The 24,628-nt window shown below is 44.3% G+C and overlaps 1 protein-coding gene across 1 annotated transcript in view; it reads left to right on the top strand.

The window, feature by feature from the left end:
* Positions 1 to 3,509, top strand: part of PTCD2 (pentatricopeptide repeat domain 2) — a gene marked incomplete at its 5' end in the record, with an annotated part of 28,770 nt that extends 25,261 nt beyond the window's left edge. Inside the window, 1 exon segment of the mRNA XM_082620462.1 lies at positions 2,551 to 3,509. Coding sequence (XP_082476588.1) covers positions 2,551 to 2,775 — 225 coding nt within the window. The 3' untranslated portion in view covers positions 2,776 to 3,509.
* Positions 3,510 to 24,628: the final 21,119 nt, after the last annotated feature.

The raw sequence follows: 24,628 nt of genomic DNA, 5'->3' as shown, positions 1-24,628 counted from the left end.
ATTAAAGCTTTTCTCATTAGAACTGTGGTTTTAGCTCCTGAATAGACCAACTAATGGAACCATATAAATGCTTTGCAAAATTATAAAATAAAATTAAATAAAAGTGAAGAGAAAGAAGCAATTTCTAAAAATTGAAAGCAAAATGAAACAAATGAACTGTGTCATACTGATGGCTTAAGCACATAAAGAGGAATTATTGTAAGTCATTCTTAATTTAGTCATTTGTACATGGCTAGTCATATATAACCTACAGGGAAAAAAGACTGTGAGGAAACCATAAATTACTGGCAGTGATCCTATTGTTAGTAATGATACTGCTGTAGTCATTCTGACTAACCAAGGGGTCTGGCTGTTGGTCCTCCCCCAGCTTTTCTCCCTTTTCCCTGGCCTTTGGTAGCACGGTCCCAGCTGGGTTCCGGCTAGCACCTGAGATGGCAGGTTGGCGGCAGAGGGCAGGTGGCAGCTCCCCACCTCTGCCACACTGTGGCCTTCCCAGCCCTGTCCCCTTCCTCACTCCCACCTGAAGGCTGGTAAAGGGAGCTTGTCAGGAAACTAACTGGTTATGATTAAATTTAAAGCTTCTTTCTGTTTGAGGTCTTAGCTCTGTGTAGGTTGTGACCGACCTAAACCTTTTGGGAGTGTGTTTAGAAAAGTAGGGGAACCGGAAGTGTAAACTGGTTTTAAAGCACACGATCCTGTGCATGTGTGTGCTGCACTGACACAACTTCTGCTTTCTCACTAGCACTGATGTTAATCCTTCCTTAGACCTGGCCCATCAATATGTTGCCTGAATTATACGACTAAAGCATCCAAACTTCACACTGAAAAATACTCATTGTTTTTATCTGATTCTCCCCCCCCCCAAAGCCTATAAGGCTGATTTACTTAGAAAGCTCACCCTCTAGTTCAGTGTATCCCCTGGTTGCTGTGAGGCTACTCAGGGAACTGCTTGTTGAGAAGTGAATTGATCCCTAAAACTCCAGCAGCTTTTGAGCTAGTTCTAAATATCTTTGTGAGATGGTATGTGGAGTCTTACGTTGTAAAACTCTGCATTTTACAAATGCTCTATTTAGTGTCTATGCCACCAGTTACTGGACATGTTTTATGTGTGGTGAGAAGGTGCTGTTGTGCCACTAGAGGAATGGTGAAAAGAACAGTGGACTTTCTGCAGCACCGTGACGGAAACCGCTCCAGCGTGAACTCTTTCCTTACTGACTTCTTTTTTAAAACTTAATTAACAAACACTGTCGTACCAACTGTTTTCTGCTTCAGTTGTAGGATGGTCCTAGTGATACCATTTAATATTTATTTTTGTAGTGATTTAAGAGAACTGAGGTAGTTAAAAAAAGAAAGAAAGAAAGAAAGAAAAAGAACTGATGTAGTATGTGCAGTGAGATCAAGGTTACCTCCAGCTTGGCTCACCTGCTTTGCTTCTTTTGAAAGCCATATGCTGCTGCATCTCACCCTGAACATGAGGACTAAACAAGCTATTCTTTTTAAGAATGTTAGAAGTGTTTAAACTTTACCTGAAGGTTCAGTGGGGAGCCCTTGTTTGAAAAGAAGGTGTGCAGGTTTGTGTTATATTACACAACCTGTGTATATGTGATAGACTCACATTCACATTCTAATTTTGAGCTCACTCATTTTTGTAGAATTAAATACCATTCATATACTTGTGATGCTAATATTTATACCTCTGGTCTAGACCTCGCCCCCATGCCTCATAATTGTGTAGCCAATAACCTCTGGACATGTCTGCCTAGATGTTTCACAGACATCTCAATCTTGTCCAAAACAGAACTCTTGATTTCCCCTCTCCAAATCTCATCCTGCCATCTTCCCCATCTCAGTTAATGACATCCCCCATCTCCAGGTTACTAAAGCCCAAATTGCGAAGATGTCTTTGATGCCTCCCTTTTCCTCTCCCCTTCAACAATAAATCCTTTCAGTTTAATCTCCAAAATATACTTCATATATATCTACTTCTCCATCTTTTCTATATCTTTCCCAGTCTAAACCATCACCTGTTCTCATCTGGCCTATGATGGGGGCCCCTAGATTAGTCTCCACATTCTTGTACCCTCCAGTTCTCCACACAGCTTTTTAAATCTAAATCAGATCATGTCCCAGTTTGGACCTTCTGATGGCTTTTAGAATAAATTCCAAAAACTTACCATGAGCTAGAAAGCCCTACATCATCTGACCCTGCCTCCTGCTCTGATCGTTAAATTGGACCCACTTGATTCCATGCTGTTTGACCTCCTTTCCCTGGTATGTTTCATCGTATAGTATGCGCCACTTGAACCCCCCTTTTATAAAATACCAGGGGTGATTTTTAAGTACTAATCCTGAATGTTGTTTACAGCTTATGGAATCCCTTATAGTTAGTTATACCTATGTGTGCCCCAGTACCCTGGTTTTTACCACTTTAGGTGCACACTCTACTTTTTTTTTTTTTGCATTTATATCTCTGCTTCTTGGAGGATAAAAAGAACACGGAATTAATCTTGCAGAGATATAACAATCTACTCTTCTTGCTTTTTTTTTCAGCTGGTCAAAGTGAGGGAAAAAGTGAAGGATGTGCCCACTCTTCTGGCCACATTTGATGAGCTGTATGGGAAACTGCACATAAATGGCCAGGTCACCACTTACACTTTGGATGCTCTGCTCTGCCACACCCCCAGTGACAGGAAATCCCACACGGTGCTATTAAACAAGAGGACAGTCAGCCGTCGGACCTTCCAGCCACTCAGCCAGTCCCTGTGGGCTGAGTAACCCTGAGTTCAAACCATCCGTGGGTCTGAGTTGGAGGGGGCCTGCTTCTAGGGAATTATTGGCTTCCTAAGAAATCGGGCATCGTACTCCAGTGTACAGTATACTAACACTTCGTCTCCTTAAATTTCCAAGATCATTGAGCGCTGGCGTGCTGCCTTGAGACGTTCATGTGTTGTGCCACCAGGAAGATCTAGATACAGGCAAGCAGAAAGCTCAGGCTCCCGCGGGAAGGAGGCTTCCCCTTGTAAAGGGCTGAGGATCCTTGAAGGAACATGGTCACGGTCTCCAGGGGAACCCAATAAGCACTAACAGGAAGGAATTTCCCTATAAGTGGCCACCTCCAGCTAATTTTCAGGGGAATCGTGGTCTGAAACCCTACTCTACCATGCTGGGAAATAGCCCCGGATTTTCTCACTGCTTCTGTCATCATTTACCTGTGACCCTAGACAAGATACTTGAGCGCTCAGTTTTTCATCTGTAAAATAATAGTGCCTATGTGAATCTCCATATTGATTTGAAATTTTCATTCAATGTTCAGTAGGGTCAAGTTTTCTCAAAAATAAGAGAAATTAAAAGGTTCCTGAGAAAACTTGTTGTTTTCTCAGCAGAACAAACAAAACCAGAATTTAACTCTCAGAACTGATAATAAGCCAAAATTTAAATGGTTACCACTTTGGTCATGGGCAATCCACGTGCTTTTCAAAATAAATGCCAATAAAAACCACATAACACTCTCTGTATTCCTTAGTTTTCTATATAGGTCATAAATATTTGGTCCTATAGTTCGTCTCATTTGTTAATGATTTTCTCTTTTCTGTCTTTGGATGTTTTATCTTTTATAAATAAATATGTCATGACAGCAGGTCAGAGCTTCCTCGTAAGGATCTGCCCGTTGATGATTTGAAGGCCAGCACCTGGGGGGTTGGTTGTGCCTTTTCTTTCTGAGGGCCCACATGATGGTGAAGCCTCCCAGCTGTCTGCCTGGAGCGCTGCAGACTCCTTATTCAGTGCTGTTTCAAAACCCGGAGATAACTCTAACTTTACTGTTATCCATAGAACCAGAAGTTCTCTAGTGGGAGGAATCTTCTAAGTCTCCTCCTCAGGTCAAGGAAAATGTCCTGTCCAAATTGGTGGAGCTGAGATTAAAAGCCAGATTCCTAGTCTCTTTCCCTTCCCACTGTACCACATGATGTCTCCTCAGAGAAGACACAGGAGAATCTCTTCAGAGATAGAGCACTAAGAGCTCCTTGACTTGCTGTGTGGCCATAGGCTCCCCTCAATCTCCTCGTCTGTTAAACAGGGATAATAGTAATACCACCTCGTGGACTTACTGTGGACGGAATGAGGTAATAAATGCAGAGCAAGCTGAACACTACCTGGCACAAAGAACATGCTATATAAACATTAACTCTTGTTATTACTGTCAGTAGCATTCAGAGTGTTTGCACCTAGTTGAAGAATTACATAAACAAATGAATTCTTCCTCCTGTTCAGAAATATCAAAAGAATTTCTTTAGCCTGTGCTCTGTGAAGCATAAGCTTCATTTAAAGAAAATTCTCTGCCTCATAGAATCTTAATTACATCTTATGTGTGTCTGGTGTTTTGCAAAAGAAAAAAAAAGGATTTAAATTTCTCTACCTTCAAAGTCTTAGGGAATAATAGGGCATGCTTCCTGTCCCTCAACTTATCTTTTATCTTCTCCAGCATTCACAGAGAGCATTCAAACGGCTATTATGCCCTGGGTGAATGTGGCCTTGGTTGTTAGCTAACAACTATTCATTAGCAAAAAAAAAGAGATCGTGAGCAATAAATAGCAGCCATGACCTTCCCAAGCCCTGCTGCTCTGAGCAGCTGCCGGCTGTGGTTCTCTGCGGACTGCAAAACCAGGCTCTTTGACCTGTTCCCAGAAGTCTTACTGAGGGGCAACTTAGTAATGAGGTAATGAATGTGCATAACGATCACCTCAAAATAATAGACGAGTCTAAAGGCAAAGAAAAACACCATCAAAGAAAAAGTATGCTCAGTATATAGTGACCATTTCATTCTTTAAAACTTGGCAGTTTCTTTGAAAAATGGTGTTTCTCTGCAATCAATAATTTGCCTGAAGCATCTATGTACTCTACGGTAATTTGCCTAAAGCGTGTACTTACTCTGTTAATGAGAATATTTGACGGACAGAACATCTTACTCCCCAACTCTATGTGCCTTTGTAGATTGTTTTCACTTCGTGTAAATGTCCGTTGCTACAGAAGCCAAAAATTATGGTGAGTACAGCACAGTATGAAAAAGAGACGAAAAGATATCTCCTTAATTGGGTGATATAGGGGTAGTGGTCTGGTTATCTATTGCTGTGTCAAAAATACTCCAGAAATTAGTGGCTTAAAACAAGACCAATCATTTCATTAGACTGAGCTCAGCCAGGCAGTCACCTCAAAGACTTCTTCACTTAATGCTTCTGGCACTGGATGCTAGGACCTCAGCTGAGGCTGGGCCCTGCACATCCACACGTGGCTCCCTGACAGCACAGTACCTGGTACTAGGGAGTGAGTGTCCCCAGGCAGAAGCTTTGTCACCTTTCATGACCTAGTCTCAGAAGTTGCATAGCATCACTTCCACTCAAGTCACAGGCCCATCCAGATTCAAGGGAGGGAGCATACATTCCACCTCTCAGTGGTGGTGATGTCAAAGAATTTATGGACATGTTTTAAGCCACGACAGATCATTTTTTTCCAGCAAGCTCTTTAAACTTGTCCTTTCCCATTCATTGTTACTTCCCTAATTAAAGTCACCATCATCAATCAATCATCTGTCTTTCAGCTCTTCTCTCTCCTGAAGCCAGAGTGAGGTTTCCAAAACAAATGTGTCCTGTGCCGTGTTTAAAACCTCCTCACATCCCTCTGGGTAGAGCTCAGACTCTCACATGGCTTAGAAGGCCTTTCCGAATCTGGCCCTCGGTTCGCCCATCCAGCCCCATCCTACTGCACACCTCTTCTTCCCTCCTACACATCTTTCGGGTCGTAACTTGGACATCTTTTCATCTGGGAAGACTTCTGGATCCACTGGATCCCAGCCCAGGTTAGGGGAGCTACCAACCTTCCCCTGTACTTCACTCATCAACACACTTATCATACTCCCGTCGTTGCCTGTTTCCATTTTTTTACTAGATTCAGGTGCCACATCTATCTTGTTCTCCACTGTGTGCCCTGTACCTAGCACGGTAGGGAACGTATCAGAGGATGAGTACTCATTTAACCACTACCTCATTTACATTATGTAATGACAATGATGGTCATCATGATCCCCCTGTGAATAGCGTTTCTTCTCCAATGCCATCCACTCAGTCCCAGACACTTCTCCTTTAGACCCCACTCCACGCTTTTGCTCAGTCCACTATGTATCCTTGTCTCCTCCCACCTAAAATGCCCTCTTTCTCTACCCACCCTTTTCTACCCAACTCGTGTCACCTCTTCCATAAGGCATTCTCAAGCTGTAGAACCCATATGGATTCTCCATTCATTCATTTACCAACTCCATATTGAGCATCTACAAAGGCCAAGGCACTGTGAAAGGCCCTTAAGTTGCCACAGGGTAAAGACTGACCATATCCCTTTCCCAAAGCAGAATATTTTTATCCTGCCATGAACTTAAGGACCTTTTGGCCTAGTCATTTGCTCTTTGCTTCTGTAGATAGTACTCATTACAGATTGATCAAAATCCTACCAAAAATAGACTCGGTAGTGAAATAGACCAACACTGGGCCATTTTTGCTAACAGTTTTGTTGATGATGACCCAAGAAATTAATACAAATTTGAACTAATTCACAATGAATATCACTGGGAAATTATAATGGGGAGGTAAAGATTTATCTGCTACAATTCAGGTAGGCAAAACTGTAGATTTCTCTATTTCTTTGCAAGTGAACAAAAATTTCTTATTCATTTTCTGGTTATATTGAGAACCCAAGAGAGGAATTCATGGGAGACTTGATCTTGATTGAAGGATATTTTTAAGCTTTGTTTTAGATAAATGTTTGATCTTTCTGGATATCTTCCTCTTACCCATTTTCATAGCCACGAGGACAGCTGGGGATAAAGCTGTGCTTGTTTGGCAAGCACGAGAGTCAGCTGGAGAGCTTGTTCAAACCCAGAAGCCTGGGCCCCAGCTCCAGAGTTTCTGAATTCTACCCTCTTGGGGTAGGGCCCAAGAATGCATTTCTAATACATTCTCAGCTGCTGCTGTTGCTTGTCTGGAGACTGTGCTTTTCACCACCGTGTGAGAGGAAGCTTGTGCTTCTTCATGTGCATGGGAAGTTCAGGCTTCAGATGCAATCTCTGGGTCCTCTCTGGTCTCTGCTGTGAGGAGGGAAGAGCAGGGAAGTGTGGCCTTGTCCCTGGACTCCTGAGCCAGTATCTGCTGGCACCCACTTCTGAGCTCTGTGCCACTGCCATTTGCCTCTACTCATAAGGACCCTTCCTCCGATGTCAACCAACCCCAACCCCTCCAGTGGACTCAATGAATCAGGAGTCCCAGGGCATTATGATTTAAGATCAGTGAAAAGTGTATCTATTTAGTGTTTTCAGATTGTACACATATCCATATAAACACATGGCAAAATAGCACAGGGCTTGACAAAACTCACCCAAGATTCAAGTTTACGTTATACCACTTCTATCCACAAATTTGACTTGGGGAAATTAAACTCAGTAGATAAAGTAGCCATTTAAAAAATCACAATGGGGGCCTCCCTGGTGGCGCAGTGGTTGAGAGTCCGCCTGCCGATGCAGGGGATACGGGTTCGTGCCCCGGTCTGGGAGGATCCCATATGCCGCGGAGCGGCTGGGCCCGTGAGCCATGGCCGCTGGGCCTGCGCATCCGGAGCCTGTGCTCCGCAACGGGAGAGGCCACAACAGTGAGAGGCCCGCATACCGCAAAAAGAAAAAAAAAAAAAAAAAAAATCACAATGGAAGAAGCTATGATTAGTAAAATTTGATATGCATTATGCATAAAAAATGTGTGGGGAACCAAATCACTGTGAATGGATCTCAGTGGAAATAGTTCAGAAAAGTAAAAATCAAAAGATTTTTACAAAGGAAATGGCTTGACTGTATTGCATAGAAAATGGATCACAGAATTAAGTTGGCTTAAACGGCATTACCTCAAAAATATCTTCTGAACAAAAACTGAATGATATTGGTGTAATTCTGATTGAAATATTTTTTATTCATTAACATGGAGTTAAGAACAAGAGGATTAAAAATGCCCTCTGTTCTCATGGAGCTTGCATTCTACAGGAGGAGCAGACATTAAATGGATGCCAGTGCAAATGACCACATGATCACAATTGGGATAAATGATTAGCCTGGGGGCATAGACAGTAAGTGGTGTGTGTGCACACATGCACGCACACACACACACACACACACATAAGAGGAGGACCTTTTCTGGTCTTGCATAGCACCAGTTGTCTATGGCATTCATTTTGACACAGAAAGTATGTTGCCGTGTATTGTTACAGAACCTTATAGTATATCAAGTGTCTCCTGAAGGATGAAGTATTCTACATTTGTCTTATATGACCCCAAAGTGCCTATGTAGCATAACACTGTACATACAATGGGGCCTTAATGCTTTTTTTTTTTTTTTTTTTGCGGTATGCGGGCCTCTCACTGTTGTGGCCTCTCCCGTTGCGACGCACAGGCTCCGGACGCGCAGGCTCAGCGGCCATGGCCCACGGGCCCAGCCGCTCCACGGCATGTGGGATCTTCCCGGACCGGGGCACGAACCCGTGTCCCCTGCATCAGCAGGCGGACTCTCAACCACTGCGCCACCAGGGAAGCCCCTTAATGTTTTTGAAAGAATCAACTAATTAATGGCAGATTTTAGTTCATATGGACCATCTGCCACAATATGCTTTAAGTACTTCACAACTTTCTCACAAACCGGTCACTCTTTCTATCCCAGTTTTATAGATGACAGACCCCAGACCCAGAGAAGGGCGCATGGGCCGACCAGTGCATTAACAGACTGGCTGAGCCCCTCTAACTTCCAGCTCTGACACATGGATTCACACCCCTCCCCCGCCTTGTTGTCCAGCCCTCAGCTAATCTGAGACAGAAGTGACCACGCATCCATCCAGCTGCCCGTCTCGCTCAGGTGACCCTTCTTCTGAGGGCTGTGGCCTCCAAGGGCCTCAGAGGCACTGTTACCACCATGATCAAAGGTGGGGTTGGGGAAAGAAGGCTCAGAGGGAAAAAAGCCCACACTTGGCTGCTAATCACTGCCCTGCAGCTGAAACCTCCAAAGCTGGGTGAACTGGGACAGGAGAAGGCCTCATTTAATTAGGCTCTGAGAGGAAAATGCACCAGTAGCCCGAGTGGGCCCAGAAGGCATCAGGGTATCCTGTGTGTCACCTTCAGGCCTGCCTGGGCAATGCCTGCCCAGATTAGTGATGTTTACACCCACCGTCTTCGCCGATTCCTTTTTCCTACCCCAAATCAGGCAAGCTGCTCACCCACAATAGCCCAGCGTCACCACATCACTTAATCCCCCAAACCTCCCTCACTCCCAGGCAGCAAGATCATCCTGTCAAATTACAAGCGATATCACAAAAAAAGGAAGGCACAATCCCTCACCAAGTGACTGCTCTACAACTGGATTTGGTTTGAATTCACGAATGCAAGTCACATGCCTGGAAACCAAGCAGCAGAACCTCATGGTGTGTCCTACTGCACCCCAGGGGGACATATTATGTAGCCCTTAGGGTTCAAGAGGATTAAAGGGACCTTCACTTTCATGGCTGAAAATTACTGGATTAATATCAGGTAGTTTAAGGAGTATGTTCTGGTTGTAGCAGGTGGCAGGATGGCCACATGCACATCCAAAGGTAATTCAATACGAATGCCACTCGCTGAGAAGCCAGGAGAGAACCAGGCAACTCAACATGAGGCTTTTGGGCCATAGGGTTTGTCCCCCCCCCCCCATATAAAACAATAGAGAGCCGAGAAAATGTCATTTCCAATTTAGATTAGCATAATCGCTTCTTTGACAGTTTGCTGCTCCGGTGACAGGGAATTCAACAACAACAACATACGCTTTGTATGCTAAACTTCATAAAATACAAGAAATAAAAGAAAAACTCTAACACATAAGACTTACCGTTTGTCAGATCCTGTTTAAAGCACTTTGTATACAGTATCTTATTTAATCGTCGGGAAAACTCCACGTGGGACTATTACCCCACTTCACAGATGAGAAAACGGAAGCTCAGAGGGGTTAAGGTACCTGCCCATGGTTATAAGAGTAGGGAGTGGTTGAGCTCACGTAGTCTGGCACCGGAGCTCACGTTTTCAACTCCGTCTCTGTACTCCAGCTCTCAGGGTGGCTGTACGTACACGTGCGCGCGCGTGCGTTCGCACATGCGCATATGTACCCTTTTCAGGTGCAGCGGTTTGCCGTGTTGATTCAGCAGAACCTCAAAGGGGCCTCTGAGCAAAAAAGGTTAAAATATACATGCTTACACACATATACATAGACATGCATGTTACATATGCGTATATTACACACACACACACACACGTACATAAATGTGTGTGTGTATGTCTGAGTCTTTTTCAGTTGATCCCCGGCCAGCTTCAAGCTTTGCTCTGTCGCCAGTACGCAGCTGAAGAACTTAGAGTAGCCAGCAGAGGGCGCCCAGAGTCACTATTTTTAAAGGTGCAAGTTTTTAGAAGCATCTTCCATTTCTGGAATTCAGAGAGAACAGAGGTCCACATTGCAGGCTAGACAGGAAAGGTAGCTGTAGATAGACTTCAGAGAAGATACAGCCTTCACTCAGATTAAGAATTATCCAGTGTAGAAAGGATGTTTTTAGAAGAGAGAAAACAGGATGATCCTCTGCAGATAATATACCAATGCAAGTGTGTGTGTTGCATCAACTAGATGTTTCATGAGAAAATATAAAACTCAGCTCCCTATGAAGGAAAAAAGATGGTCCTTGCCTCACCTGGGAAAGTTTCCTCCTGAATTAAGAAGAAAAACAATGAACTGTTTGCTTTAGTAAAATCACATGGTTACGCAGAGAAGTGAAAAGGAATTAGCCTCTTAATTATTTCTATTGTCTTTCCACCCTAGTCAAATCAACCAAATGAATGCAACCTGACTACCTCTTCCCGCTGCCATCAGAAAGGTCCTATGTCTTGGAACTTTCTCTATTTAGGTGAGGGGGAATTTGGTATTCTGGTATTCATCACTGCCCATTTCTAGGAATACGTCAAAGATCAAGTCCAGGGCTTCCCTGGTGGCGCAGTGGTTGAGAGTCCGCCTGCCGATGCAGGGGATACGGGTTCGTGCCCCGGTCCGGGAAGATGCCACATGCCGCGGAGCGGCTGGGCCCGTGGGCCATGGCCGCTGAGCCTGCGCGTCCGGAGCCTGTGCTCCGCAACGGGAGAGGCCACAACAGTGAGAGGCCCGCGTACCGCAAAAAAAAAAAAAAAAGATCAAGTCCATTATCACGAAGCTTTAATGTATATTGAGACTTCACAGAGTACTAATTATTATAACAGGATTGAGGTTGGGATTCTGGTGAAAGACACCCCTGACAGAGACCAGAGCCCAGGAGGAGAATGGCAGAGCCCTTGCTCAAGAGTATTCAATAGGTAACTCCTAGGAACCACGAAAAGTACCTGGAGGAGATTCTGTTGGACTGGATATCTGACAACAACTGACAGGGGTGAAAAAAATCACAAAACACCTGGTTGATGGCCATGTGATCAAACTCCTATAGGAGTGTGGAGTGGGGTGGCCAGAGCTAAGTCTGTATACATGCTGTGTCTGCAGACTTTTATCCTATTCAGAGGTTGGATGTGGACATAGGGCCACGTGAAGGCAGTGCCCTACTGCACTGCACCTGGTGGAGGGGATCTCACCATCACCTGACCCTCACTGCAAGTAAACAATCAGTAGCATGAAGCTCACTCATGCAGGATGTGTCCTGACAACATTGAGAGCTGAGCGGTTACCAGTGAACAGTTGGTATGAGCAGCAGTTCTGGACTCCTACACACCTGGTGGTCCACAGCTTTTGTTACCTTCTTAGAGTCAAAATGCTGAACTCAGTGGACTGTGGGTCTGGCCCAAATGTATAAACCTTTTATTCATATGGACCATTCAGGTCTGTTTTTAAAAATCTTTTGTTCCCTCGAACCATCTGAATTCCGCATTTCACTTTGCAACAGTAGACACAACTTATAAGTTGTCTATCCTTTCACTTGGTTGAAATCCTTTTATGTGCGAAACACCTGGATAGATACAGAGGGGAAAACAAAGGTAAACGGCACACAACTGCTACCTGTGAACAGCACATCTCCTGGCTCCATTTTGAAGATTCTGAGACAGACAGCTAATGAGTCCCCCTGTCTTGGAGTTAGTTTTGACAAGCAAGCTGGGCTGGAGGAGACTGGGTGCAATTTTGCCTTCTGTTAAGTTTTCAATAAACCAATGTCATGATTTTTTTTTTCCTCCTGAATTCTACTTCCTCTTTCTTCTTTCTCTGTTCTTCTATTTTGTGTCTTCCCCATCAGTTTGTTAATGCTTCTCCCTTTGAAAAAAAAATTTTAGGTCCCTTTTTCGGGCTCTTGGGTGACGGAGTTTGGCTTCCTGTGTTCTCACTCTTTCACTCACTGACTCAGAGTGGAGACTGCTTTACTGGAACTTAGGAGAAACTTGAGGTTTGCTTTCAGTCCTCTTTTCTCCCTAGCAGAAACTATTATTTCAGGGGAGAAGGTCTGAATAGGCCAAGTTGAGAAAAGCAAGCAACAAGCCTAAAAACCGGTTTTCCTCACCAGCTGCCCTTGGGCTATATTCTGTAGAAAGGGAACAGGGCCTTTTGGAGCTGCCCATTTGCTCCCCAAATATGTCTTCCGTGCCCAGCGTCTTATGGAGCCTCTGACATAAGTTAAGTCCCTCAAAGTAGGGCATGGGCAGGATTAACGAACTACAACTGTCTTTTACCTCAACCCAAGGTATGTTTCAACTTTCCCACTTTATTCAACAGAGAATATTTAGCAAGCATCCATTCTGCCTGGAAGACAGGACAGATTAAAAATAACAAAATGTGTTTTTGCCAGTTCAACGTTTCCACACCCGATATTCAGGTACCTCCTGATGATGACCTTCAGATCTAAGTTTAAAGTTCAAGTCTAGGACTTCATCTTTCATTCTCTATTATAGTTTGGAAGATGCTTATTACCACAAAATTAGTAATATTATCCCATCACTTTCATCTTTATTGTTTTAAGTGGAGGCAAACAAATTACCTTCGTCCATAGCAGCTAGGAGGGGAATATCTATTTTTAAACTGATCCCATTTTTTCATCATAGAAACTGATAAACGACTAGAAGATGCCCAATGAAACCTCTGGGTAAGAAGTCAAAGATTGTGTGCATATGTGATTAGGGAAATTGTACACCTAATGAAGACAACAGCGGGAAAAGAATGAACCACGATGCTCATGATGACTCACTTTTCGGTAAAGTCCACACTGTTTGGAAAGCACATTTTCATCCCTGGTGTCAAAATCTCCAATGGCACATAGAAAAGTAAAAGATGCTGGTCCGTGATGAGTTTATCTAGGCTTATTTTGGGAGCTCCTGTAGTATTTAATGATGATGAAAATGCCTTTCATTTCTTCACCTTGTCTAGCAGACTCCTTGTCCAAAATAATGAGTAAAAAGGAAGGAAGGCCAACTAACGAGTAGTCAGCCCACAACTGGACTGGTTCCAGTCAAATCCAATAGAACCACATCAAGTTGCTAAAGAAATTTACCTGCTGACAACAATGGCACAGAGGCAAGGCTCGAGCCTTTGTTTCACATTCCCCACTGGGACTAGGCTGTTATGGCCCAGATTTTGAGAAATTTAACCTGCATGCAAATGTGTGACAGGGCTTTCCTGGCAACCTGTAGTTCAACAAAGAATAGGAAATGAAAACCATCATTATCGCCACAAGGTTCCTCTTACACAAGTTTCCATAACTTAGAGAGGTACCTCTGCTAAGGACTCTCTGTCCTATTTTTCTCATCTATACTGCTCTGCATTACCTCAGAATGAGGAAGAAGGAGAAGTGCTTGTCCCAGGGGTGAAAGTTCTCAGGAATTGGCTGAGACTCCTTTCAAGGGCAAAGGGGTACCCCTTAGAGTGGGCACGCTTCCTTTTGCCCAGTTGGAGCCCAGAAGTCACTGCCTTAAGGTGAATAATTTGCATACCAAATCTATCAAAGTTAAAAAAAAAAAAGAATACCATTTGATTTGGAGTTTCTCAAGTAACCTCAGCAACACTTAAGACCGAGGACCATGATGTACAGCTGTGTGAGCTGTTCCTCAACCAAGGATGCTTGGCAAAGCGGCTGAGTGTCAGCAAAAATATGAGGAAGCACCTTTTCCTAATTCACCGAGATCCACTGTGTGGACAGGTGCGCTGTGAAGAGACACCCTGACCCCTTCTGCCTGGTGGTAAAAACTCAGAACATGTCATTCCCTGTCTCAAAGTTTCAAAGCCCTTCCCATCGCACTGAGAATCAACTTCAAGTCCACATGGTAACATAATCTGGTCCCAAGACCTCTCCAACCTCAGCTGTCACACTCTTTCCTAACTTGCATTATTCCTGCCACACAGGCCTTCTTCCTGTTCCCAGAAGACCCCAGGCAGGTTCCTGCTTCAGGGCCTTTGCACTGGCTTTCCCCTCTGGTTTGCTCCTTCACTGCATTCAGCTGTCTGATCAAATGTCACCTCCTCAGGGAGGTCTTCCTTGACCACCTCGTTGAAATTCCACCTTGCCTCTTTTCTGTCTCTTATCCTGCCTTTCAAATAGAAGAGTACTCACTACTTGAATTTTATATTTATTTGTTTATTATCTGTTTTCTCTCTAGAACAAAGGTTGACAAACTATAGCCTGAGGGCTAAATCACACTTGCTGCCTACTTTTGTAAACAAAATTTTATTAGGATACAGTCACTCTCACTTATTTACGTATCGTCTTTGGCTGCTCTCACCCTACAACTGTAGAGTTGAGTGGTTGCAATAGAGACTGCATGGTTGGCAAAGCCAAAAAGATTTACTTACTATCTTGCCCTTTACAGAAGGAGTTTGTCAATCCTGCTCTGGAATGTAAGCCCCATGAGGACAGGCCTTTGTCTCTTTTGCTTACTCCTGTATCCCCATTGCTCAAAATATTGCCTGATACATGGTAGACACTTGGTAAATATTTATCAAATGATTGAATACATGGATGAATGAGTATCAAGATGTATCTAGAGAATGCTTTTTTTTTTTTTTTTTTTTTTTTTTTTTTCTTTTTGCGGTATGCGGGCCTCTCACTGTTGTGGCCTCTCCCGTTGCGGAGCACAGGCTCCGGACGCGCAGGCCCAGCGGCCATGGCTCACGGGCCCAGCCGCTCCGCGGCATATGGGATCCTCCCAGACCGGGGCACGAACCCGTATCCCCTGCATCGGCAGGCGGACTCTCAACCACTGCGCCACCAGGGAGGCCCGAGAATGCTTTTCTTAATTCAGCAATTGAGCATCAACTTGTGACAGGATTCTATGCAGAGGATCCCACCATGATGAGAAACCAACAAATTCAAGGCTCTGTGAAGAATACCACGTTACAAGTAAGTGCCAGGTGTCACAGGGCCATAAAGAAAGGTACCTGACCAAGGCATCCAAGAACGGTGATGCCTTCAAGCAGTTCCACTCCTGGGTATATATTCAGAAGAAAAATGAAAACACTAATTTGGAAAGATACATGCACCCCAATGTTCATAGCAGCACTATTTACAATAGCCAAGACATGGAAGCAACCCAGGTGCCCATCAACAGAGGAATAGATAAAGAAGATGTGATATATATACACAATGGAAAACTACCCATCTTTAATAAAGAGTGAAATTCTGCCATTTGTAGCAATGTGGATGGACCTACAGAATATTATGTTTAGTGAAATGTCAGACAGAGAAAGACAAACACTGTATGATATCACTTACATGTGGAATCTAAAAAATAGTACCAGTGGTGGGACTTCCCTGGTGGTCCAGCAGGTAAGACTCCACGCTTCCAATGCAGGGGGCCTGGGTTCGATCCCTGGTTGGGGAACTAGATCCCGCATGCGTGCCGCAACTAAGAGCCAGTATGCTGCAACTAACGATCCCACATGCCACAACGAAGATCCTGTGTGCCACAACTAAGACCCAGCACAGCCAAAATAAATAAATAAATAATAAATAAAATAAATATTAAAAAATAAAATGAAATAAAAATAATACCAATGGTGTATATGCAAAATGGAAACAGACTCACAGATATAGAAAAGAAACTAAAGGAAGGGTCCCCAACCCCCAGGCCGCGGACTGGTACCAGTCTGTGGCCTGTTAGGAACCACACAGCCAGAGGTGAGCAGCCGGCAGGAGAGCGAGCAAAGCTCCATCTGCCACTCCCCATCGCCCCCCCCATTGCTCCCATTACCACCTGAACCATCCCACCCCCGCGCCCTTCCATGGAAAGATTGTCTTCCACGAAACTGGTCCCTGGTGCCAAAAAGTTTGGGGACCGCTGAACTAGAGGTTATCAAAGGGGAGAGGGAAGGGGGAAGGGGCAAGATACAGGTATGGGATTAAGAGCAACAAACTACTATGTATAAAATAGATAAGAAAGAAGGAAATCTTGTATAGCACAGGGAATTACAGACATTATCTTGTAATAACTTTTTAAAAAATTATTTTATTTCATTTATTTTTGGCTGTGTTGGGTCTTTGTTGCTGCGCGCAGGCTTTCTCTAGTTGTGGCAAGCGGGAGCTACTCTTCGTTGTGGTGCACGGGCTTCTCATTGCAGTGGCTTCTCTTGTTGTGGAGCACAGGCTCTAGGCACGCGGGCTTCAGTAGTTGTGGCGCGTGGGCTCAGTAGTTGTGGCTTGCGGGCTCTAGAGCGCAGGCTCAGTAGTTGTGGCACACGGGCTTAGTTGCTCCGCGGCATGTGGGATCTTCCCGGACTGGGGCTTGAACCCGTGTGCCTTGCATTGGCAGGCGGATTCTTAACCACTGTGCCACCAGGGAAGTCCCTGTAATAACTTTTAATGGAGTATAATCTGTAAAAATATTGAATCCCTATGCTGTATACCCAAAACTAATACAATATTGTAAATCAAGTATACTTCAATTTAAAAAAAATGATGGTGATCCCTAAGGATGAGTTTTTCCAAGCCAAGAGAAGGGTGAAGGGAGTTGCAGGCAGAGTAGAACGTGCACTGGTCCAGAGGCAGGCAACCGGCCAGCCATGGTCATCTGGGTTGCAACAGGTTGTTTGATATGTGAGACTTGTTTGAAGGGGGTTTGAACAATTCTTCATGGGTCTGAATAATCACTCTCTTCATCTTTCTGACTCTGACTCCCTTGGTTTTCATTTAAAATTTGGAGGAAAATAATGATTCTTCTCAAAAGCCTACCCCTTTTCTTCTGATATCTTCGGTCAAACCCAAAACACACTAAATGCATTTTCTAAAGGGACGTCTGGGATACATTACATCCAGATTTCTCAACCTTGGCACTAGTGACATGTTGGACCAGATAATTCTTTGCGGTGGGGGCCGTCCTGTGCATTGTAGGAGGTTTAGCAGCATCTCTGGCCTTTACACACTACATGCCAGTAGCACTCCCCCAGTGTGACAACCAAAAATGTCTCCAGATGTCGCTACATGTCCCCTGGGGCCAATAGCACCCCATATTGATAACCACTGCATTAGTCAGTGCCAGTGAAGCATGACGGGCAACTTGCAGATGAAATATGTTAACGATCTGCAAATGCTGGATAGAGGGGGCTTTTGAAAGCCTGAGGGGCTCAGTCTCTGGAATAAAAACTTCCTGTCCCTTTTCATCTTCAGATGATCACCCCATCATGGTTATGACAAGTAACCATAGTTACAGAGTTATGACAATTAGCCACAGAATTTGAAAAATTAACCTTAGCTACTTCCTCACTTGGTTACTCAAGTGCCATTTTTTCTAGGGGCTCATGGGGTCTTTGCTATACCAGTAAAATGCTAAGTTAAATATGCACTAGGACAATGGAAACTTAATCAGCAATAAAAAAAGAATAAGCTGTTGATAAATGCAACAACATGGGTGAATCTCAACAGGAAATAAGACAGTTTCAGAAGGTTAAATGCCATCTGATTCTATCTGTATGACTTCTGGAAAAGGCAAAATAGATTAGTGGTAACAAGGAGTTGGAATGGGGGAGAGTGTGACTACTAAAGGACAGCATGAGAGCTTTGGGGTTGACAGACTCTTCTGTATCCTGATTGTGGTGGCAGTTACATGAGTCATTTAATGCATGAATTTAATACATGCATTAAAACTGCACACCCAGGGCTTCCCTGGTGGCGCAGTGGTTGAGAGTCCGCCTGCCGATGCAGGGGACACGGGTTCGTGCCCCAGTCCGGGAAGATCCCCCATGCTGCGGAGCAGCTGGGCCCGTGAGCCATGGCCGTTGAGCCTGCGCGTCCGGAGCCTGTGCTCCGCAATGGGAGAGGCCACAACAGCGAGAGGCCCACATACCGCAAAACAAACAAACAAACAAAAAAAACTGCACATCCAAAAAAATCCCTTGATTTTACTAGATGTTAATTTTTTTAAATTTATTTAATTTATTTATTTTTGGCTGCATTGGGTCTTTGTTGCTGCGTGCAGGCTTTCTCTAGTTGTGGTAAGCAGGGGCTACTCTTCATTGTGGTGCGCGGGCTTCTCATTGTGGTGGCTTCTCTTGTTGCAGAGCACAGGCTCTAGGCACGCGGGCTCAGTAGTTGTGGCACGTGGGCTCAGTAGTTGTGGCACGTGAGCTCAGCAGTTGCGGCTCGCGGGCTTTAGAGCGCAGGCTCAGTAGTTGTGGCGCACGGGCTTAGTTGCTCCGCGGCATGTGGGATCTTCCTGGACCAGAGCTCAAATCTGTGTCCCCTGCTTTGGCAGGTGGATTCTTAACCACTGAGCCACCAGGGAAGCCCCTAGATGTTAATTTTAAAAACAAACAAGAAGGTAGTTCCTGAAGAATATGAGGGGCTTTTAATATTTACATGTCTTCTTCCAACTACAGTGAAGCATTTAAAGCCACATTTTTAAAAGCGTACCAGGTAATGAAGCCTTGACTGCTGGTAATTACAGTGGTCAAGGGGAGAGGAGAAAGTCGACGTTCTGGAAGCAAAGGAAGAGCGTTAGCTTCCTTGCTCTTGCTTCGATTCTTCTTTCACTTTCCACAGAACAAGGTGATCTTCACTTCCCAATCCAGGTTTACCAAATTTCACCCCAGAATTGGTTGAGCCTCTTTGGGCAGAAGAGAGAAAATGTTTTCAGTACTTGACATATATTCGAGCAGATTTACCACACACTTTGAGGACCATACAGGTCAGAATGTTGCATCGATATGACATTCTGGGGTAGGTAGAAAAGGCTCATCTAAGGGATAAAAGAGAGTCTAAAAGAGTGTGGGGCTAGCTTTCCAACGCTCCAGGCAAGAGCAGGAACCGAGAGCATAATGGAATGACTTGATTCTAAAAGAGAACAGTATCCTGTGTTTTTATTCATATGAATAATATCACCAGATTCATGTGTATATGAAATAATCAGTATTTCTGGGAGATTTTTAACTCACCTGAAATATCTAGTCTGTTGGTCTATGATGATGGTGATGGGGCCCAGGGTATACATGGGAAGGTAGTGGTGACATTTATCTAGGATCCTACTTGATAAGCATCCGGTTCAGGGTAAGAATATTTAGCATTCCTCCTTTTTTTGCGGGGACGGCACGCTGTGGTTTACACATACATGAAAGGGCTGCTCATAGGAAAATCTTGCTCATCTGCTTATGCAATGATGCCAGTGAACCACAGAATTATCACACCAGAAAAGAATGTGCTTGACTTCTCAGAGAATGAAATGTATGGCAACAGTGAGAATCAGAAAGTGTCACATTTTCAGCAACATGATTTCAGATGGACAGTTGAAGTGTCTTTACATTTTTTCAGAGGTAGCCTAGTACACCAAACATCCTCAGGGGCTGTTGATTCCTTTCCCCCTCGGCTAAATGTAAATTGTGAAAACAAAGTAAAAATTATAGCCTTCCTGTGTCTGTGGAGGGGAGTGATAGGACAGAGTGGCAAAGCTAAGAAATATACTGCAGAGGGACTAACTCGTGACTTCAGATCATCTTGAAAGTAGAGCTTTGAACTTTTCGGTAGCGTTTTACACCTTTTATCTTAATTGATCCTCACAACTACCCTCCCCCCATGATGTAAGGAATTATTACTCTATACCCATTTAACAGAATATAAAACCAAGGCAGATGTATGTTAAGAATTTACCAGAGGTAACACAGGGGGTTAGTGGAAAAACAAGGTATAAAACCTGAGTCTCCCGATTCTAGACCCCATGGTTCCAGTCAGCAGCCTGTATTGTAAAGTGTCATCTGGTTTCACCAAACTTAGACCAAAAGCTAGGAGGTGAAGAAGGTTACCTTCTGTAGGAATTGTTGAACTTGTACTCCTATTTCCAGGCTTGAAGATAGTTGGGAATATGCTTGATCCCTTTTAAGACTTATCTCAAGCATCAAGCTGACCCATTCCTACCCACAAAGAATTGTTTACTCCCTTGGTTGAGCCCCACCATATCTAAAACACAGTGCTATCCTTGTGCCTGCAGCTCTTTCACATGCTTCAGGGCCTGGCTCTTGCTGCTCTTGGATTCCCAGACCCTGACACAGTGCCTGGCACACAGTAGGCACTCAAAGCCTGTGTGCTAAATGAAAAGCATGGCATGAACTTTATTCCTTAGAGGTGCAAGTCAAAGCCTTCCAAGCTGGGCATGGAAGAACCTTGGGAACGTCATTTACACTCTCAAAGCCTCAGTTTCCTCATCTGTAAAATGGGGATAGTAAGAAAACAAGAACCTTGCGGGGCTATTGTATGTAAAATGCTTGGCAAGGTGTCTGTCTCTCAGTAAGCTCTCAGTATATGGTAGCTCTTTGTGGCAGCCAGCCTCCAAGATGTCTCCCAACGACTCTCACCTCCTGGTACCCACACCCTTGTGTGGTCCCCCTCACACTGAATAGGGTTGAGTATGTGACAATAGGACAATGGAGAAATGACAGAATGTGACTTACCAGGCTAAGTCTTAAAAACTGTTGAGGCTTCTGCCTGGCTCTCTCTGGGATCATTTGTTCTGGGGGGAGTAGACATCCTATCATGAAGACACTTCAAGCAGCCCCATGGAGAATTCAATGTGGTAAGGATCTAGGCTTCCTACAAAAGCCAACATCAAGTCACCTTCCGCGTGAGTGAACCATCCTGGAAACTGATCCTCCAGACCCCGTAAAGCCTTCAGATGGCCTGCAGCCCTTGCGGGTAACTTGACTGCAACTTCATGTTAAGTCACTCCTAGATTCCTGACCTACAGAAATCCTGTGAGACAAATGCTTATTGTCGTTCTAAGCTGCTAAGTAAACAGTACACTCTTTTTGTAAATGGCTGTACGTGCATCAGTAACGGGATACCTCCCCCGTGGGCAGTCCTGGTTCTTGCCTGATCTCAGTTCACAGGAGCTATGTGGAAGGAAGGCTGGCTTTGACCAAATGAGGACGTCTCCTTTCTCCAAACTGAAGAGGTAACTAAGGTAGACCTCCTCAGGAACTGACCTGAGGAAGGTGAGAAAGTCCTCGTGGTGATATTTGCTACATCAGACAAACTTTCAGAGAATATCACTGGACCCTGAACCAGATATTCTAATGTTATTTAACCTTGTCAGGCATGTAAGTCATCTCTCCAAATAATGGGACGATTCTGACCCTAAGAGCTCATCTTGGACTCCCTTTTCTGTCCCCTGCCCTGGCAGCTAGCATACCACCCACACCAATTCCTCGCTTGTGTTCACCTTCCCAAGCCCTTCATACGACAAAACTTTGATGAAAATGGTGACATTTTTAAAGTGGCCAATATTGGAGTGAATATTGAGAAATCCTTATTTTTTTCAGGCTACACAGGCCTTGGCGATATTCAAAGCTTGGGCATGGAGGTATTTGGCTCTGAGCTCCCACATAGTTGTTTTACTGTAACTCTAAACCCCAAGTCCCTTCCCTTCCCCCATGATCCCTGGTATCTCCCTAGAGTATTGGCCACTGCTTCTGGAGCATTCCATTCCTCAACAAATGCTTTCATTCTTTACCGCCATCCCCAATTCTCCTGTAGTCCCTGCCCTGCTCAGTTTCTCTCAAAACTACAGGGTTTGTACTCCAGGCCCCAACCCAGACAAATCCAGTTCTTTCAGATAACCTTGAACTGTCTGACCCTTAAGTGACCACAGACTTTGAAGGCTGCCTCTGTGTAGGAATTTACTATTTCCCTGGACAGGAAGACACAGCTGTTTGTTTTGTACTCAAAAGCATGTCTTGACTATAAAAGATGAATGCCTCAAGATGGGGAATATGAGCTGGGTCCCTCCTTCGCCTCAGAGAGTTCTTGGCCTACATGCACCCCTTCTTCCTGCTGAGAGGTTGGCACAGACGCAGGCTCTTCTTTTTGTTCAGGAATCCTGAAGTTCCCACTGTGTTCCAGGGAGCTTAATCACCTATCATCACTGGTTCTACCATGGCCAGTCTGCCTTAGATCCCGGAACTCCCGGAGAGGCAAATATATTGTAGATGGGACCACCATGCCTCCCCTGATGAGAACTAGACACCAGCAGGACCCTGTGTGAAGCTTGCCTTGACCAACTCCATTCTGTTGCATATATGGTATTCCTCAAAATTTCCATCTGAAACTCTCCTAACCCTTATTTCTCCCCAGTCCAGCTGTGACAGGAACAAGTGGAGGGTGTGGTGATCCTAGCCACCAGACCACTCTAAGGCCTTGGTTTAAGGATCCCCCAGCAGCTGGCCTTCATCTACACCTGACACTAAAGTCCCGTGACTTGATTGCCAGGACCTGCTTTCACATCCACACAGTCCCCTGAAAACGTGGCCTTTTTAGGAATCCGTGGGCGTTGTGTTGTCTGAAACATCTAATGGCCTATGCTTTAAGCACTGGAGAATGTCTGAGTTGACTTTAACACTCAGCAGAGAAACCAATGGGCAGAGTATGCCCTTGGGGTCATTACATGGAATTTGAAATTTTAACAACTCACCTCTGCTTCAATGCAGACTATTACATTGACAGTACACAAATCTCTGTCCCTAAGCTTAAGGAAAAATTATTCAGTGTTTTCTCTTAGCATCGTGTGTTGCACATTGAGGGCAGCCAATCAAAGTTTTTGATTTGGCTTTATTAGTATTTCATTGGGTTGGGGGAATCACCAGTTTAGTGTTTGTACAGAGGATTTCTTCCTCTGTTTTGTCAAGGTTGTAATTTTGTTTTATGACTTCAGCTATGTTAAGTAAGAGAGGCTCCAAGTTCAGGCTGGGGCAAAAGGAAAAGACAGTTCAACCTGTCACCATTTTTATCAATGAGTTTCTCCACCTGTATTATTACTGACCCCTCTGGATTTAGGGGTTAAACCCTCCTCTTCAAGTCTTCTCACCAATAAAACTGACTAACCCACCTCCAAACTTGATACTTAATCTCTAGTGACAGAAAGACATGTTTCAGCACCAATGTTATTTGTGTTATTGGCATGCTCGAATTATATAAATAGCCTCAATAGCTGCAAAACACACAGAAGAAAATAAAATTTACTGATTTTCACTCTTCCCAAGACAAACCCACAAGTAGCTTAGCCCAATTGCCTGAAACTTCTTACAAGTAATTTCATGGTAATTTTACTATGGAAAAGAAAAAGGAGAACTAGAAGGTAAAGCCTAGGAACTTCTCCTTTATCTCAATTGTCTATCTCTTCTCACACTTGGAGTGACAGGAACAGAGACCAAGCGTGGAAATGGTATGATTGATACATATACAAAATCTCACCCGTGGTTAAGACTTTCAAGGGGAATTTAGACCACAGCCTCAGCTTCCCGTGCTCACTACCCTTTGGATCAGTTCTGTTTTTAAAAATCAAAAAGCGCAACATTTGGAAGCTTCAAATAGGATATATTATAAGAGATGAACAGTATATCTCTCTACCGGAGGCAATGCTTTGTAGCAGAGCTCAGTTCCTGCAGGACTGACAATTCCAAGTTTGTGGCTGTCATAGAGAAGACAAGGAGGTAGGACACTTGAAAAAGCGTCCTGCGTGAGACGATGAAGCCAGCTGTGAAACATTTCCTAAGATTACAGGGCCCCCATAGCTATGCATGCCTAAATCACCTCGAGGCTTTAGTCCAATCCTTCTGACACCTGTCTCCAGGCTAATCCTTCTAGTCCAAACAGCTGCCTGGGTTACATCATGCCTGCCTTTAGTGACTCCCCAAGGCCTCCAAAAATGTCAGTTACACCCTAGGCTGGCCTTTATATTGTGCAAGAATCTGGCTGTCTCTGACACTTAATCTCCCTCCATCTCCAACAGGAATCTGCCACCCCCAGTCAGCAGTCTCTGCACCACTTTCTCTTTGCCCATCTATACTGCACACCTTTCCCTGTAACTGTCTCCATTCTCTTCACCTGAAATATCCTCCTCCTTCTGCCCTCCTTCTCACCCACCAACTCCAAGGTATGATACAAAGAGTGGGATTTTGAATTAGGTAGATCTGCGTTAAATTCTAGCTCTACTACCTGCTTGCTGTGTCTCATTGGGCAAGTGTCTTACCTTCTCTGAACCTCAGCTTCCTCATCTATAAAATGAGAATGTTCACACCAGGTTCATGGTAGATGCTCACTAAAGGTTAATTCC

This window comes from Mesoplodon mirus (genome assembly GCF_964341445.2).
Source record: "Mesoplodon mirus genome assembly, chromosome: 5".
NCBI classification, from domain to species: domain Eukaryota; kingdom Metazoa; phylum Chordata; class Mammalia; order Artiodactyla; family Ziphiidae; genus Mesoplodon; species Mesoplodon mirus.
Note: the sequence above shows the minus strand (reverse complement) of the source record. Positions and strands in the feature narration are given on the sequence as shown.